Source organism: Strix uralensis, chromosome 17 (assembly GCF_047716275.1).
Source record: "Strix uralensis isolate ZFMK-TIS-50842 chromosome 17, bStrUra1, whole genome shotgun sequence".
Taxonomy (NCBI): Eukaryota; Metazoa; Chordata; class Aves; order Strigiformes; family Strigidae; genus Strix; species Strix uralensis.
Window position 1 is genome coordinate 3636261 of NC_133988.1, and position 18969 is coordinate 3655229.

General features: G+C 44.5%; 1 protein-coding gene across 5 annotated transcripts in view; it reads right to left on the minus strand.

The window, feature by feature from the left end:
- Nucleotides 1-3623: 3623 nt before the first annotated feature.
- The window catches only part of RNFT2 (ring finger protein, transmembrane 2), a 32623-nt gene continuing 17277 nt past the window's right edge, over nucleotides 3624-18969 (minus strand). For 4 of the 5 annotated variants that reach the window (XM_074887184.1, XM_074887186.1, XM_074887185.1 and 1 more), the window contains 4 exons: nucleotides 11559-11708; nucleotides 6825-6890; nucleotides 5676-5777; nucleotides 3624-3960 (listed from right to left, as the gene is read on the minus strand). In XM_074887184.1, coding sequence (XP_074743285.1) covers nucleotides 3826-3960; nucleotides 5676-5777; nucleotides 6825-6890; nucleotides 11559-11708 — 453 coding nt within the window. In that variant the 3' untranslated portion in view covers nucleotides 3624-3825. The remainder of the gene's footprint in view (nucleotides 3961-5675; nucleotides 5778-6824; nucleotides 6891-11558; nucleotides 11709-18969) is intronic. The other variant, XM_074887188.1, reaches the window with a different exon arrangement.

Sequence of the window (18969 nt, forward strand, 5' to 3'; positions counted from 1 at the left end):
AAATCTAAAACTCAAAAAAAGTGAATATTTTTTCCTGACAATATTTATTTGAATACAAGAGTGAATTTTCATGTAACTCTGATCAGACTTCTCCAGTGTTCACTCTGCATGAATACTTGAGTAATTGAATTTCACAAGTTTTTTAATACTTACAGAAAGTGACTTTGGAACTTGACAAATATTCACTGAAAGCATCTGGGTGTTGAATTGCCGTCATTAGTTCCATCCATTATTAGTTACAGATGCCACCTAAGTAGAGGTACAATGGGATTTAGTTTTCATGGGTATTCACAGCATAACCTTTCCAGTCAATTTGAAGACCAGAGTTTATCACAAGAAAAAATCTCCCCATCATCTTTAGTCCTTCAGATGTTATTTTCCAGCCTGCTCCCAGATTGCTAACAGAATAAACCAGATGAAATGCAGTGAATACACAATTCCTTGCATGTTACTGACTTAGTACTCTTTGGATGTAAACTCTTGCAGAGTCACTGTGCAAGTTTCCACCCTCACCAAAGCAAGAGCAAAGCATTTGCTCACTGCTGATAGGAGCTCATGAAGGCTCCCGTTTAAGGTTGGATGTGGCTTCTCTCTTTTGTAAAAGGATTTTCATATGCTGAGACTCTTTGTACATATTTATAATGACTTTAATAAAAAAAAAAAAAAGGAAAAACAACTGTTCAATGGCAAAAAAAGGCTCCAGTTTTTATTTCCTCTCTGAAATGAGAGTAATTTCTTCCCACAACCCCTGACTGTTTTCCCGTGGAAATCCACAGAAGTTTCTCATCAGTTGTCACTAGAAGTGTAGTTTCCCCTGCATGTTTTCTGGTCCAAATGACATGTTCTAGGAGAGGCACCACCAAACCACCACCACAACCTACCTGAGGAGGGAGGGTCTGACAGACTGCTAACAGCACAGAGCTCACCATCCAGGCCAGAGAACAGGGACTGAAGGATGTTGGTTTAATTTAACAGCTATATAATAGTGGCCTGTAGTAAATCCTGTATCTTGCAGGAATTAGGATGATCTTTGTTATGCTTCCAGTAGAATAAATATCCACAGCACAACATTTCACCCTCTGTTTAGCACCGGTTGATCTCCACAGGGCGGTGGAGCACCGGATGCCCTCCGCGTTGCAGGCCCAGGGCCGTGCCCTCTCCACAGGCCCTCCCGTAAGGGACGCCTCGCACCCGCCGCGCTCTGCCGTGGGGGCAGCTGAACAGCAACAGAACTGCTGTCTCGGGGGCCACACAGGCAACAGCCTCCCTGGAGCTCTGCTGAGACTAAGAATGCAGCGGGTGGATGCCTCGGCAGCACATCACCCGAGCAGCCAGACTTCTGTAGAGCGACCCGAGTGCTGCCTTGGAATAGGGAGGGAAAGCAAAAATCAAGAAGGGATCACTGAGATGAAGCAAAAGAAAAAAGAATCGTCGTAAGTTCTTTAGAAAATTCTGATGCTGGCGCAGGGGATCTTACATGGGTACTGAAACCACCCGCGGTCCATGGCAGTTCTGCTGGGTGCTGCTATGGAGCCTTGCCCTGCTGTCCTTCCCTGTCCTTGGGCTGCAGCAAGGTGTCTCAAGTATATGATGATGAGTCCCCTCTCTCTTACACGGACAACTGGGAAAGATCATTTAATAAAGAAAAAAAAATAAAAAGGACTATAAGAATGGCAAAAAATATTCCCCGTACTTTCCCTCTGATTGCCTTCCTCCCTTATCTCCAAATAAAAAATAGTAATTTTGAAACAGTGTATCAGATGCTATCTGTAGTGTTAGGCTCATACTGACCTTTTCATACACTTCTCCAAAGACATTTTCCAGGACCATGTAGAAAAAATAATCAGAAGTGGCTTGTCAAACATTTTGAAAGCAGGTATCACCAACCCTTTAATTAATTGGCACTGCACTGAAAACTGATGCTGAAACCTTTCATAAATTGCCTTCCCACAGAATCAGTAATTTTCCCTTTTCCTGGTGAATACACCAGACTATCGTACATAACAATATCTTTATGCCCACTGAAAACCTGGCTCCCTTCCTTACTGAACTCTCTTCCCCCATCCCCAAAAGGCCACTATCTCCGATTGGAGATAGCCACTGGATTCCCTGGCTTAGTTCTCCACTTCCATGGGATCCATCTGACAAGAATCAAATCACTCTGTTTGGGAATGTAAAGCTTTCCCTCCTCTACTTCCCTGTATCTCCCAAGCCAGATTTGGGTGATCTTCCCTGCTCAGGCTCTACCTCTCATCATTTCTCTTCCAGCCATACTGAACTATTATTGCAAAGAAACGTTGAACCTTAATGCTGTTCCCATTAGCTCCTGTTTGCTTTAATTCTTCTCCCTGTGGAGCTTCCCAGCAGGAGGGGAAGGCGGCAGTCAGTACATACACACAGGCTCATTTCCCCCAGGTACAGTTCTTCCTGATTTTCCGCTCAAGTGGGATTGTAACCTTACAGCCATTTCCATAGTAATGAGCGTGGAAGATGCCACAGTTGCCTAATGAGACACTTTCTCTGGGCGTGCAGCAAAAAGCAGAGGTTGTTTAGTGAAAAAGAAAAATCCGTGAACAAACAGCAACTCCACTTGCATGCAAGGGCCCCTGCAGCACCCTCAGCAGAGAAGGAAATTGCAGCAGTATGAAGTATGTTAATTCTCCCGCTAACAACAGAAGGAACCTCCTCGAAGGGCTTTTCCTGAAGCAGAGGTGTTACAATCCAGTCTGCACCACCACGGGTGGGTTAGCCAGCTGTGTGTAACCCAGGCCGGCTCCCGCAGCAATGCAGCTGCTTCTGTGCAATTCTGCCCTCAAGCTGGTCGCTCTCGCCCAACCCCGCCTGTCCCCGGGCCGTGTCCTGACGCCCCGGCAGTTCTGGTATCAGCGGTGCTGAACGGGCTCAGTGCTCCTGGTTTCGGAGCCGGGCAGGCTGTGGATGCTGAGTGGTGCTGGTTTTAAGGCCAGCAAGCCTTGCCTCAAGCAGCTGCACCGAGAAGCATGTTGCAGAGTACCTGAATTTGTGAGATGCTCTTGGCTAGGACCTCAACTTTTCACCGAGACAAATCAAACTTGACTTTAACCTCTCCCAGCCTCCCGCTGTCCCCATACACTAGGAAATCACAAAGTCTGATTGTGAAAATTAAAGAGGAAAAACATTCCCAAGTGTTATTTCCACCTTCACTAGCAGAGTCTTTCCTGAGTTCCTTGAGATTTTATTAAGATGACAACACGCGCGATTTGTGGAATCACTTGCAAAAACACGGATGCTGGGAAATTATGTTTCTCCAACCCCAAATAAACTTTAGGCATGAGGTTCTGAAGCACTGTTTTGGAGTTCTCAAAGGTAATATAACAGCAACACTGCAATGCTGTGAAGTTACAGATTCAGGGAAACTAGTGCCATTTAATGTGGAAGATCTCACCAGTGGTCTGAGCCAGAGGAGGACAGCTTTTTTCCAGTACACCAGGTTATACACATGCAATTCACAGTATGCTTGCCTGATACACACAATATTTAGCTATACTAAAAGGACAGAAAAAAAGGAAACATCCCAGGCAGTTTATAACCATGTAAGTTCAAGAAAAAATCTTGGCTGTAGCTTAGCCATGGGGTCTGCCATAACATAAAACACATCTTCCTTGCCTTTGAAGATAAAGTTTCTGGCGAGTAACAATTGTTCTTTTGGCTCCTGGAGAAACAGAGCTGGAAGAAAGACTAAGACAAAAAATCCACAGGCAACTAAACAGGGATATGGGATCCCAGGGTTTTCCAGCTTCTTCTGCTCTCCGCACACATTACTCCATCTGTCGGTATGTATTTGTTTTAATACACCTGGAAATGTGCAGAGGTGGTGCCATCTTTCCAGCAACGCAGGGTTTCTACTGTGACAGAACGACACAGAGGACAGGTCTTCTCCCTGTCAAACCAGAGGCAGAGGCATTCTTCACAAAACACATGCTGTGGAGACAAAAGGGGATCATCACGGTGAGGGCAGAGGCCCAGTCTCGTCACTAAGTGTGCACACTCAACAGGACAGCGACGGGAGCAAGGAACGACTCAAGTTCAGGTGGGCAGTGCAGCTGATTAGCAGTGCTCACGTGATATGAAAAATAAATCCCAGCGTTAACATCCGTTTGCCAAAGCTAATGATATATTACTCTGTTTCTTAATATAGCAATAGAGAGAAACATTAAAAAGGTCTAGGACACTGAGAGGGTTTTCTCTACCCTGTTTCCATCCTCAATTCCCTGGTTATTTTACAAGTCTTTACTTAGCCCAAACAACCCCGATTCTTCCCCCGACTCCCTGTTGCATTTGTTTTTTTCCGTTCACACCACCCAGTCCTAGTCAGGAGCTTTGCAGTCCCAGTTTCCCCTTCTCTATAAATGTCAGTTTTCACCCCTGGTCTTCTCCTTTCACCCCTACACTGAGCCACAACAGGATTCTCCCTCCAGCCTGCCTTGGGTACAGGGATCAGGAGGGACGGCTCTCCAGCTCACAGCCCCATCTACCCCAGCCTGGAAGAGCAGGAACAGGGCAAGAGGGAGTATTAGAAGCTGTAAGAAGCCAAGACCTCCTCAACACATGCAGAGTCAGCAGAAATGTTACTCATCAAAATCTGGACTCTGATAAGCACATACCAAGACAGCTTCTCTGGGGCTTACAGCTGGTAACAGCTGCACAACGTTCACAGGAATAGTAAGAGGCATGTTTGATGCACAGGGCATCTACTTGCTTTAGTTTGATAACGCTGTGACAAAGCACGGGAATGTTAAAGCTCTTCAGAAAAAGTCTCTTGAGCTTTATTTTGGTATCACAAGAGAGCATATATCCCACCAATTCCATTCCCAGAAACGGCTGAATCAGTCTGCCTACAGTTTTCCTGCACGCACCCACACATCAGCCAGAGACAGCCTCCAGGAGGCAGAATTTCAATCTCAACAGACAAAGCTTGACTGAGTTACAAGCAACGGAAAAGAAGATCTTGGGGAAGCATCACCAGTCTGGCCAGGAGGCAACACCTTCAGCTGGCCTCTGAGACATTAACAGAACCCATGGCAGCGTGCTGTGTTCAAAGGGTTTTACCCGCACCAGATTAGGACTCCTGCATTACTCAGAGCATGCTGTTCTTAAGCTCTAGGTTTTGTCAGTGTTTACCAAATGAGAAGCAGGACAATTCCCCGTTACTGGCAGTGGTGACCAACTTTGCTATGCAGAACTACTTTTACTCCTGGCCAGGTGTTCAGGGGCCGGACCGTGATTACACGGTGCTGCACCAGCCTTGCAGCACCCTATCAGGCTCATTCTGGATCGCTGCCCCCTCACAGCACTTGCTCGCCATTCGGTTGGCCTGTTGACTAGCCAGTCTCCCCAAGGGTCAGATAAAAATGTCTTGCATTCTAGATCCAAGATCTGGACTGCCAACTGGCAGTCCCTGGACTACGAGGCTGGTCTTTCCACCTCAGTAGCTATGATCAGCCCCTAAAGAGTGGTTCAGCTACCACGAATCAGTGGCTATCTGAAAGAGGGCAATAAATATTCACTAGGACCTAGATCAAGACCCAGCACATGATTTCAGAAGTACTTAGGCTAACCATGTCCCTCCCCAGCTGCAGAAGTTAACCAAATGAATGCCAACGGAGGAAGCTGATGTGGGAAGCTTGGGGTCTTACCTGGCACATAAGGATCAAAGGTTCCCTGAATTCTGCTTGGCAAATGGCACAGATGTCACCTGCCTCACTGCACTGCTGGCTGGTAGCACGAACTCCATAGGTCTGTTAGAGAGAGGTGGAAAAAAATCCCAACGTCAAAGGGTTTGAAGATCATCTGGTTTGTGGCTAAGCATATACATAAGACACTGTTTTTCACAGCCAGATTCCCTGCATGACCTGGGAAGGACACTGGTGTTATGTCACTGTGTATGGGGAAGGGAGATTTGGGCACCAGCACACAGAACAGAGGGAGTCTGGAGCTCTGTGCTCTCTGTTTTGTTTTCCCCTCGAGCTGACTCCATCTTTTAGTGCCTCCACTTGTGGAGCAATGATAATGAAATTTAATGAGCTCAACAGGGAGCTGAAAGGATTAATTCAGCATCATTTGCAGAGGTGTTTAGATAGTGGGAGGTATCATTATTAGCAAGTTAGACAATAGAAGAAAGAATAACAGCAGCAGCACCCACAGGCTTCCCACTTTTCTTTTTAAATATGTGGAAGGTAAATGTTGCTTCTCCTATTGTAACAGTGATAGGGGAAATGGAAACGCGCTGAGGAAAAACAACCAGCCCAAGCACACAGAATAAGCAAGGCAAGCTCTAACAAACTTCTATGATATTATGTTCCTTTCCTCTACAGTCTTTGATTTTACCATTTTAAAATATAAGTCACAGTATTTCAGTGCAACAGATCTAAATATCAGCACTGTATAATGCAATGCCTGGGATAATTTCTGTGCACTGTAGGATCTCTTAATGTCACTGCACATCAAGCACTACATACTTCTATTTAAAGTCTTTCTCACACTCTGCACTACAAAGTTTTGTCACCTTCTTGCAGTTTTGGCCTCAGTGGATTAATCCATATGACACAGGGCTTCCAATCAGACAAAACAGGCCAGAGTAGTAACAATTTCTTACCACAGCTGGGACAGAGCAGACAGCACAAAAGGTTCCTAACATCCCTGACAAGAGATACCAGCTTATCCAGTCATGGGGCAACAAATTATTTTATTCTATGAACCTGATACACTGAGCAATTCTGAACTCCATCATTCAACAGTAACAAGGTTTCACCTATGAAACTGCTCTAATACGTATGACTACTTACCTGTGGGGTGCAAAGGACCTTCAGTGCCTTCCGGACGCTTCCCACACGACCACAGATGTCAAAAGACTGCAATAAAGACATTCCATTTTAGATACTTTTCACAAAATGTGTGTGTTGTGAGCATGTGTGCGTAGAGTCCAGAAAATCATGAAACAGTGTGTCCAAATGGATACTCGGAGGGAACAAAGATGCTAAGTATCAACGGTGCCAAAAAAGATTTCATGGTGATCATGAAGTATGTAATAAATGTGAATTGACAGTGGAGAAGGGTGGCCAAAAAAGCTCTGGTAACAATGGACTGCAAATCAGGGTCCTTACAGGACAGAAAGAGAAGCAGACATCAGGGGGTTGTGTTAGGGTAAATTGCCCAGCCCCACTAAGTAGGAAAGGGCTAAAATGGACCCATTCCCACCCTGAAAATGGAGTACCTGAGAAGCCCAGAAGGGAGGTTAGAAAACACTGTGGCTCACTTCAGAAAGAGGGAAGGAAGGGCAGTCTTTTCACATGGAAGAGGCAGAAAACAGCTTTCCTCAGCCTCTGGGGAAAAAGGGGATTTCCAGGGCTGTGCAGCTCTGCCATGCTGCTTGACACTTCAGGGCCCAGATGACATTATGAAAGAAGGAGTGGGAATTGCCTGTCCTGCTGCGGAGAGTGATTTAGCGGAGTGCAGTGATTAAATGCTACCAAGAGAAGAATGGCCTGAGGAATGAGAAGCAGGACTGAGGCCGAGTTGCTCCCATCCACCTAAAAAGTGAGAAACTTCAAATATCAGGAAGGGAGCGAGTTTCCAGCACCTTGGTACTTTGCAGACGCCCAAAGAGGGCCAACAGCAGGGGCAACGCCAGGTCCTTCTCTTCCCCCCTCCCTCTGTTGCCCAGCAAACATGATGTAACTGCATCTGGAGAGCAGCGCTCATTCTGGGCTCCTCATTAAAGACTAAAAGCAGTTCAGAGAAGGGCAGAAAATGAGCCTGCAGAAAATGATTTCTGAAAAGAGACTAAAAGACATAAATATTTACAGCTTGGCTGAGCAGTACAAAAGTGGGGGGAAAAGATGATAAACTGCCTGCAAATACCAAGGGGCTGAGCAAGAGAGGAGACAGTCAGTGTTCTTAAAGTGAAGACAGGGTACTACTAATAGAAGGGAAAACAACTTGAAAACCTAATCCAGTATGCCAGCTTCATCTTCCCTATCTGCTGGCAGAACACAGGGAAAAAGACACTGTAAACTACACAAGGTATGAAGAAATGATTGTGCAAAGAACAGCCCTGCATTAGCTGGGAGAAGGGCCAGATGACATAACAGGACCTTCCCATTTTTACTCTGTCTGAGTGAGAAGCAGCTAGGAGGGCAGGGGCAGATGTGATGCAGAATACGCAGAGCTGTAGCGGACTAGCAGTACAAAGGCACCAGAATGCCTGGAGTTGGCTTTCTATTTTTTTTTGGTTAGCATGATTAAGTGGGCTCACTGCAGGGAATGCCAATGAGATCATCGTGCAGTAGAGGTGGAATCAAATGAAGGCACCAGTAATGCTTCCAGTCAGCACGTAAAAAGGCTCCCAGGGTCCTTCCAGTAATGCTTCCAGTCAGCAACTAGCACTTGAAGCTGCCGACTACTACAGACTTTTTAATCTTCTAACAAGGATAGTGATCAGCTCTTTTCCACAGTCCAATTCACAGCTTTTGCTGGTTGCTTTGCCTGTAGCATGATTTCTAATGCCTTTGCTCTGGCTTGGATGTCTCCTCTTCTCCCAATCCATTTCCCCCCTCCAATTTTTTTTCCTCTGCGTCTTCCTGTACCCCCAAAAGATGCATGTTTCAGTAGTTTAACATCCACTTATCACTCATGCACTGAAGTCTATGTTGCATCAGTCGTCTCTCCAGCAATATGATTGCAACAATTGGGTTCACAGACAGTGAATGCTTCTGTTCAGGACAGGGGAAAAATAAAGACCTGGATGCCCTTACTGATGAACATCTGGGATTTTTTCACCAAAACAAGAGGTTCATGTTTACACAGTCCAGACAGAGACACCAAGACAGCTCCCATCAGCTGCACTACATACAACCTTCTGAAAGTCGAGCCTGCCCTTTGTGTAGGGAATGCAGCCCTAGCTGAGCCCTGGATTTTTGCCAGGAGCACAGAAGGTCTGAGTGCCAAATTGGCTTCTGTGGTTTTTCTAATGTGGTTTGTGGCTTTGCTAATGTGGACTCCTTTGGGTATATTTTCAGTGTCTCAGGCAAGGAATTAGACCTGCAACTCTTGTGATTGTAAATGGGATGCATGTACCTAGTATTTCATGATCTGTATTGGAAGAGTGTGCTCCCACTCTTCTTATGCTTCCATGAAAAGTCTCTGGAGTGCAGAGGTCTAATCCTAACCTGGACACATCCGTGGTACTAAGTAGTTGCCATACAATGACCCGGGACATGTTCCTGGACCTATCACCCTTCAGCTGGCCTATCCCTCCATTTACATCTCTGATGAACTGGATGAATTAAAGGAAGAAACATGCACATCAAAGGCACAGGCTGTAGCCAAAGACTCACAAAAGTGTGCCCCACAGTCCTGGTCCTAAGTTATAGTCAAGGCTGGTAAACAGCTGTCCTCTCCTCATGGACCTTCTAAATAACAGGTCAGCAGAACTTTTCAAAATTAGGTTGCTTTTCCAATCGAGATCATGACAACACTACCTATAAAGGCTTCATTGTACAGAAACATCAAGGTAACCCATAAAGAACTGCCTGCACCTATGTGTCAGGGCCCTGAGTGTATGAATAGGCCTTCATGGTCCCGAGGAGCCTCAGCTGGGGTCTCCACCCACAGTCCCTGCCCATGGCCCAGGAGCTCTATTTAAGCTCAGCTCTGGAGACCTCAGTTCATGTCTGAGCTGTGCTATGCAAGTACTGGTTTCCAGTGCCTCATTACAGACCCCACTGATCTGCACACCCCAGCGCATGGAGTGAGTTCCCACCCTCACTTTGAGCCTGTCTCATCACTATGGCTGTGCCCTGCAATTTCTGGGCTGTGTCTGACCCTGGCTGCCTTCATCAGACCTGATCCTGTTCTGTGGATTGATGTTCTGGCTTTGTCTTGGACCTGCATCCCCACCTGAAGATCTGGACTCTTTGAACCTGGCTATCACCTCCAGACTTGCCCTGCTTGCCTTGTCTGGGTGCTGCAAGGGCTGGGCCCTGACTGGTGACACCCTTGCCCTGCCAGTTGTGTTTTTGTGCTTGGTTCCCCTTCATTCAAGGAGCAGATGGCCCCCACTGCTTCTTCACGCTATGAGGACTTCTCCAGATGTAAGAAATGGCATGTAGAGCTGCAGGCAAGCATCCCTTTTCCAGGTGTTGAGTAACTTTTGCAAGACGGGACACCAGAAAGATCACTTGAAATGTGTCCCTGTAATTGTGATCTGCATACCTGCTAAGTCAGAAGGGTGTGGAAGGCTTGGACACTGCTGTCTAGAGCGGATCCAGGCAATGACACCTCTGAAAGGGGCAACAATCCTCTCCCACAGCACGGAGTGAAGAGAAGGAAACACACAGCTGAGAGAATGGATGGCTGTTCAGGGAATGACACCGGTCTCATGTGCCTTCTATTCTGGCACTGGTTGCTCTGTTTCTGGCTTGATCACAAACCTGCTGTGATCAAGTCACTTCACTTCCCACGACCTCCTCTGCCTGTCGTGCTTACAAAAACTGTACATTCCTTGGCAGCAGGGGTTGCATTGCCCCATTCCTACACAGCATATAGGTGCAACTGCAGCCACATCTCACATAGAGCTATAGCATGATTTAATATTGCTCAGCAATCCATTACCCCTTTGAGCTGTTTTCAGCTTGGATATATTCTTTCTTCTCTGTTCTTCAGTCTGCTTTTGCAAAGCCATAGCCCCTTTCTCCTAGGCAGAGACAAGTATCAGGGCTGCAGCAAGCTTGACTCATTTGGCCTTTCTCAGAGGGTTGGATAACACAGGTATATCATTGTTTGCTTCAGCCAGGGCTCTGCCCCTAGGCAGGGTTCAACATGCAATTAGAAATACAACTATTTCTAGACCTCAGACTTGGGACTCTTTTAAATAAGTCATACCTATCCATTTACAATTGTACAGGCAGACTTTGAGCTCTTACCATTCTTATTTTTGATGAAACATTAATTACTCCTGTCCATCACTGAGATCCTGGACTTGTATCAGCTAGACCAGGACCTAGAATGGGGCCAGAACTACCTGTTTTACATAGGCAGGACTCAGATGACCCTCTCTCTCCCTGATGCATTCAGTACTGTGAGTGACAGAGTACCTACCCTGCCTTGAGAGACAGAGGAAGGCTTAGAGAGAAACATTTAACTGTCTGCAACCTTCCTTTCAGCACTGCATCTAGAAGCCTAGAGACAGCTAACATCTCTTCCAGTTCTGGTCCCCCAAGACTCCACTCCCTTTCTCCTCTAGCCTTTATAGAAAGATATTAGAAAGCAGCAATGACTTCATAAGCCTGATGCAACACTACATGAGCAGTCACAGATCTTCCTCTAGCTCACCAACGCCCACATACTGGTGAAGCAAAATGCTTTTGGCAACGAAAGCACATGGTGCCCCCAGCTGCTGCAGCTTCCCTTCCTGGGTAGCGATAGCAACGATCAAAAGGTATATTTGTTCCCTTCAGCTGTGCTTCTTTCTCTGCTCTTGCTACAGCTCCCATAGAGGTTATTAATGAGGTGGTACTCGCCTTGCAGAGGCTATACAGGATGATCAGGATCCCACCTAGGAAGTAGCTGCTGGATGGATCATCTCCCATGATGTATTTATACCATAGTTGGATGGGGACAAGGGAGCGAAACAGCTGGCTCAGCTCCTCAATAACCAGATAAAACTTTCCCTGTAAAACAACCAAACAAGTGATACATGATTACCAGCAGGAAGTCAAAATAAGAGCACTTAACAGGTGCAGGGCTTGAAGCTTACAAGACTTGTGTTCACTGTCCATCTATGGACTGTTAAATGGTGCAAAGACCGTATTCCTGAACTGCAGCTTTCTTTGCAGCCATTTAACTCGGTGCCTAGAAAGGATAACCATCACTTCATTGTTTCAAGCGTTCCTCTCGCTCTGTCACTTATCCAGCTATTCTACACTTTTGAATCTTGAACTTTTGGAGCAGGATACGGATATACACCTTATTGCATATCTGGACAATGCCACAGAACGCTAGCAGCAGAGGTTGACTTACAGGGACTAATATGATGTAAACTGTAGATACTATTACTAATGAGAAAAGGAATGCAAGGTAGGCCTCTTTGATTTTATACCCCTTCTGAAGGTACAGGGATTAAATGTAAGGTGATATTGGGCTTTTGGACAACTTTCTACATAATTCTAGAGAGTCAAATTAATTATCTATTTGCCAGCATCCTTCCCCTTCCACTCAGGTGTGTTGGCTCTTGTACAGTAAACAGATAAAAAGGCTGGCACTGAAAAAGAAAACCCTCAAGGCATTTTTAAACTCAAAGATACCAAACTTTCCTGAGGACCTTAAGGCAGAAAAGGCGGGGAGGGGGGAAGCATGCTGGTTGAAATATTTCTCTCTCAAAAGAGATACAAAGAATTGGCAACATCCTTTGCAAACCTTCATCAAAGCTGTCCTTGCCATTCTGGTGTTTACTCCAATTAGAAAGCTTTCCTTCCTCGAAGGACACCTGCAAGGTAACATAAACTCCCTCCTGGTTTACTACAACCATGAGGTGCAACAACTGAAACAGATTTTTCTTACCACATAATTTCTATTTTAAAGCACCTGAAGCTGGCTAAATAAGGCTATCTAATTTAGGGGCCCCCAGTCTTAACGAGGACCTGTTTATGTTCTGTCCCACACAGTTTAAAAGGGAGAACTGGTCACAGGGCACTAGGTCAGGGCAAGCTGTGAGCCCAGAACTATGCTTAATCTGCAGTGACATTATCTGGACTGAAAGATTTTGTTTTGACATGTCAAAATTATTTTGTTTGATAAGATCATGGAGAAGGGGAAATTCCCCTGGAATTTTGCTGTGTTGTCCCAGTTAGCTTTGTCATCAGTGATGTCGTCACAGGTCAATCGTTAATTGGTGAGATTTGGAGTGGGGATTAAGTTCTCTGCAGTCCACGAGGCTAGCAGCAGCTCGCGCCCTTCCCTAGGGTCTCAGAGATGAGATCACTCGGCAGGCCATCCTGCTGTACCGAACAAATCGAATCCTTCAGAGAGCTCTGGCATTCTCATGATCTCATATGCCCCCTGGGACAAGGAGTGAGGTCACACCAGCGGTTGCTAACGGACCTGGGCTGCTTTCTTCCTCTCCCCCCATCCCCTCCTCCTTGTTAATCCCAGGTGGCATCACATAGCAAAAATGTAACAGCAACAATCTGGGGTCCTAAATGCAAGCAATTTATTAAATTAGCACAGAGGTCTCTATCCAGCCTCATGCTTCAATACAATCATCGTTTATTTCAGGAGCCCCTGTGACAGAGGGTCACAGTCTGTTAATGACTACACTGTCACTTCCTTCCCTTCACACAGGCGGTTCTCTGCCTCCCCCTCCTCAGCCAGCTCTGATGAAAGCTACCAGCAAGCTAAAGGCAGCAAACTGTTTGCTTTCTCTGACTTGTTCCTCCCACCAGGCTCACACTCATCTTCTTTTATTTAGCCTTGCCTCCCTAGCAGGCTGGGCTGGGACAGGTCACTGCTTACTTTCTCATTGCATCAGATGGAACTTCTGGATCCAGCATTTGGGGCATCAGAGCTGAAATTCTACAAGAAGCTTTTGAGGCACTAGAACACTAGAGCCCACAGCAAGACGTAAGGCAAGATGGGTCCAGACAGGCTGCGGAATTGGAAGTGGCAGAGTGTGGCTCTAAAATGAACATGCAGCAAGTGACAAATTTCAATTTTCTAACCACAATCTCCACCCTTTACAAAGCTTTCATAATTCCTTTACCTAATGCAAACCTCCAGTTTTCAGTGGTAACTGCAGGGTATTGGGATTTCTAAGCAGCTAGATACTTGTCAACACCCTCACAAGAGTGAAGTTAAGTTTTAAATGGATGCATCTCTCCATCCAGCCCATTAATACCACCCACTTGACCATTTAAGAGAGGCCTGTTAATAAGCTTAGAGTGATTACGGCTAGAAGGAGGGAAGCAATACAAGGACAGCTAGCTGAACATCATTCAGAAGAGAACTAGAGCTACAGTAAATGCTTACAGAAATGTTAAATCTTGTCAGGCTTCTCAGCCCAACATACCAGCCTTTTTTTGAACTAGGAAAAGTGCCTAGAAAATCAGAAGTAATTCTACAAAGGGCTGAAGCAGAAGTGGGGTCTTCCTTCTGAGCCAGAAAACCCTTAGAAAACAAGCGCTGTTCCCTATAATTTCAGCAGCAAAATTTGGCCTTCTGATAGCAGTAACTTATTGCAGACAGCACTCATCACTTGTAAGAGCACTCGATATATCATTCTGTCTTCTGCTTTCTAGCTTTATTATATCTTGGCTATCTAGGTTGAAGTTTTCAAAGCCAAATCTTTGTCTCAAGCTGTATTTTATTTGAAAACTTCAGCTAAGGTATTTCAGCTATTTCTCATCAAGATTAGGAAGAACTGTGTGTCATATTAAGCACAAATACAATTATTTCTCCTGTGCATGACTTGGAACAACAACTTAAAATAAGGCAAGGCCTGCCTCTGTGAAGTGGCTTTTCCTATTTCATAAAAACCCATGTAAATCTGGGAATCTTCTCTTGAATATGCTCTATAGAGACTGAACAGCTCTCTAAGATCAGCAAAAGCTGGTTTTGGTGAGCCTGTGAGCCAGCCCCAGTGCACGACTGGACTGTGCAGGAGCCAGCCCTCCAGAGCAAGCCTATCTACCTTGCTGGACTGCCAAGATTAAGTAGGATATTACCTGCAATTGCAGCTCCTGGTTAGGGGCGAGTCAGATACCAGAAAAGAAGCTCTGCTGTGCTCTCAAGCCCTTGCAACAGGCTGGGGTTAAGCCTGACTAAAAAGTAAGAAGTACGCTGCTTCCCCTGCTTCCTCCATAGGGTCAGTTACTGTAAAAGCTGACAGTTCACTACTACTGTTATCAAACACTTCATTAGCACAAGGACTGAGCTGTGGATCTAATTATAGCAACTCTGCTGATGAGCCCTGTGATACCACATGGTGAAATTTTGATTCCTTTCTTTTTCCAGAATGCTTTGTTAAAAACAAAAGTGAATGACTCATGTATAACCCTCAATTTTCCTCTACCTCCTTCAACACATAGAAAGACCATTTTTATACTTTAAATCAAGCACTTATTTTGAAAGAACAGAATTCAGGATTTTCATACAAATGCAATATTCCTTCTGTACATGCAGTATTATACAGTCTGTAATGATGTGAACACATACTATTCACAGAGGGTGAGTGGTACTCATTAAGCATGTAACTTTTTAGTATTTTGCTATATCCTCATTACTTGATGGCAGATCTCCATCCTATCACTTCATGCTATTTGAGCTCTGCTCAGAGTAGCAAATTACTAAAATTTCTTCAGTCTCTTTATGACATCACCACTACAGTAAAAGGGTTTTTTTTTTTAAAAAAACCCCTTATTTTCACATTGCTGGCTGCCAGAAGGGACAGCTATTCTCTGCATTTTATAAGTGAAAACTTGAGACACAGGAAGATTAAGGCTAAGGTAAAGTTGTTTTGGTGTCCAAGCTGAGATGTCTGGGATCAGACTTTTTACAAAGCACTTTATTTTATAGATCACATTACCATTAAAAGCTGAACCACTGACTTCAGTTTGCAGCTGTACATGAATTTTCTAGAATCACATAGGAATTACTTGGCAAGGTAAAGGATGGAATTTAATTCTCTAGCGTAGCATTCAACTTGAACTTGCAGAACATTCTTCTTCTTCCAATGGTCTCTTTGTTCTCTATGCACTTTCCAGTTTCTACAACAGCTTCTTTCAATACCTCACCTTGCTTCATCTGTGGGGCACAGTATACACTGGTGATGGATGGAAGGATGTCTTAGAGACGGATGGATGGATGGATGGAAGGAAGATGTCTTAGAGAAAAATAACACGGAATCACATAATTAAAAATTGAATCACAATACATACACACCAAAGGGGGCAAATTACAGCTGCAGAAGCAATGCTAATTCCCACATAGCCTAATGGAGCATTGACTCTGTAGTCTCTTTTGACATAAGGCTTTGCGTAAGTGTGCATGTGTGCCTCCACAGAAGGAAACAGAAAGGCATGCTAAGGTTTTACACAGCGGAATTAAAATGCGATGTAAGAGAAGTGAGAGAAGTTGCAATGAGGCAACTGTAAGTTGTGATTAGCACTCAAGGGAAGTTCCAAGTCTCACTTGTTCTGTTGCCAGCAGCATTAGGACATATTCTGAAACAGGAAGATGTGAGAAAAAACTTTTGAGACCTGCTGGCAATTTGGATCAGAGGAGAGCAGGCTCTGCTGAGATTTCAGGTCATATTGCCAATATAAGAAAGTGTTGGGTTGGAGCAGTAAACAGGACTGTGGCACAGAGGATGCTGGTGAAAATCCATGCAAGACTAATGAGGACTAATTCCAAGGTGGAACTAGAGGGTAAAATGAGATTTTTAGTTAATGCACAGCACTTCTGAAAGTCACATCTTGGATATCTTAAACCAGAAAGTTAAACTTGGAAGGCACTGACTCCTTTGGAAAGCAATGATTCCTTTAAAAAGTTTAGTAGCAGTGACTTTCAAAGTGTGTTAGGGAGAGGGACAGAAAAGAGTCCCAGTACCTCAGTACCTAGTGCCCAGTCCCTCAGTGTCCTCAGTACCTAGTCTTATGGTTTAGTTAGTCTTTTTCTTTCATAAGTAACAAATCCCACACTTCTGATTCTGGGACACGACATCTGTCCCAGGCTGCAATAGGGAAAAGTCTTTGCAGAACCATCACCTCGTTCCTGTGGCTCTAGAGGATCAAAGCTCAGATTATTGTCCAAGAAGAGTGAATCTATTTCTGAGCGAGTTCCCCCAAATAGCATCCAAGATCATGAAGGAGAGCGTAATGAGAGGATAGGCTATCACCTATCTGGAAACACCACTTTAGCCACACTACCAGAGATGACTACGATTAACTTGCATATCACACAGTACAAGAGGGCCCAGAAAAGGAAGATCTTTACCCAGATAGTTTTTGTAACACATCATCTAAGTGCTCGCTCCTAGTGCTTGTTTTAATGCTTCCATACTTTTTGATCAGCATCTAGAGGACTCAAAATAGTCCAAGAGACCTTGTTCTTCTCCAGATGAAAAAAAGGTACACAAACTTCACGTTAAATGATTGATAAACATCTGATGAAAGAGAGACTGCAGGGACATTAGAAGGCCTGTTGCCATCACATCACAATTAACACAACTTCCCTCTGGCACCTCTCTCTCCATCTTCTCCATCTTCTGGAAACTGCTCCAACTTGCCCTCTTTCCCCCAGTGCAGAAGAACGGACTTTGTTCTGCATCACGAGTTGTTCTACACGAATGCCTAGTGCAAGAAGAGCTTGTTGCTCAAGGAACGTAAAACTGCACATGTAAGACATCTGTGCAGCTAGTCCTGTGATGGAGAAAGGTTCAGTCTGCCCAGTGAGAAGGACTGGGCACCTGGATTTTGGACTATGGTATGCCAGCACCAGGATTTTGGACCATGGTATCCCATGGAGTTGAGCTCTGAGACAAGATGGAGGTAGGCTGCAGAACAATTCTAATCATTATAAGGTAAGTGTTCATTTTCCTTTCAATAACTGTTTAATCACACATGGCTGTGCACAGAGACAGAAACAGGTGGTGATATGATAACCAAAGTAACTGTGGATAAGCTTGTGCTGCGTTAGAACATGGAAGAACACTGTGGCTACTCAAAATGAAGTCTTACTAGCTTTAGACTCACAGAATACAGTTATCACAGATCAGCTGACACTGTAATACATTACCTTTCAATAGTGTGCTTCAGTTGAATGATCTAAATCATACTACTTTGTGCAAAAGACATCCTCATATTTCTTTCATGTCCAAGGTGCAGCTTCAGAAGGAATAAGAACAGCTTAATGTGTCAGTTTACATGGCAGAGCTGCAACCATCTATGCTAGGAAACACGGTATGCACCTGAAAAAGGTACCTGGTCCAAAGTCCAAATGCAAAACTATGTAAAGAATGGCTGTCACATACAGGCCAGGTTTTCTGCAACCAGATTTGATGAGATGGTACTTTAAAAAAGAAAAAAAAGCACCAAAAGACCCAATCGATTGAAAAAAATCACCAAGAAAATATTTTCCAAGATGCAGTGAGGAGTCCACAGTGTTAGTGAGGACTAGTATTTGTACACTTGCCACTGACACCATCTAAACAGCATAAAGAAAAAACTTCACGAGTAATGCCAGTCTTGCAGCAAAAAACCTTATTTGCAATGTCTAAACCCAGCTTTCAAACAAAACTGACAAGTATTTATTCAATAGTAATTTCATGCTATGTTTTCAACAAATAAATGTTAGTGATTTCCTTTTGAATTTTCAGTCTTCTGGAAACACAGCCCCTTGTAACTTGGCTGCACATCTGTATTGAGCATGTAAAGAAAATTTTTACTTAGGGCCTTTCTTATATACCAGCCATTAAGACCACTGGAAAAAACCATGTCTTTGGTATCTTCCTCCCCTATAGAGATAGGGATATATATATATAAAAGCATCTGGGATACTAGTTTCTTACAGTTCTTTTGGTTTGGTTTTCTTTCTCCTCTGCCATGCTTCACTCCCTTCTCCAGGATACCAGCTTCGATTGCTGACAACAGCATGAGGAGGGGACGGGAGACTTGCAAGCACCTGGGATTTCCCAAACGAAATCTTTGGCAACTGCGTCTTATTATTTATTTCCTTATTTTTAATTCCACCCCCCTCAAGCTGTCATTCCTTAGCAGTGAAAATGAAAAGCTGCCATTTATGTGTGTACAACAATGGAGGCCTCTGCAGGCCACATGGCTCCTGCAGTTTAATTTACTTTAATTCATTTTATATTGAACCAAATGATCTTATTTGCCTTTTTTAATGGAGAGCCTTCAGCATGCAGGGTGGGAGCCAAAC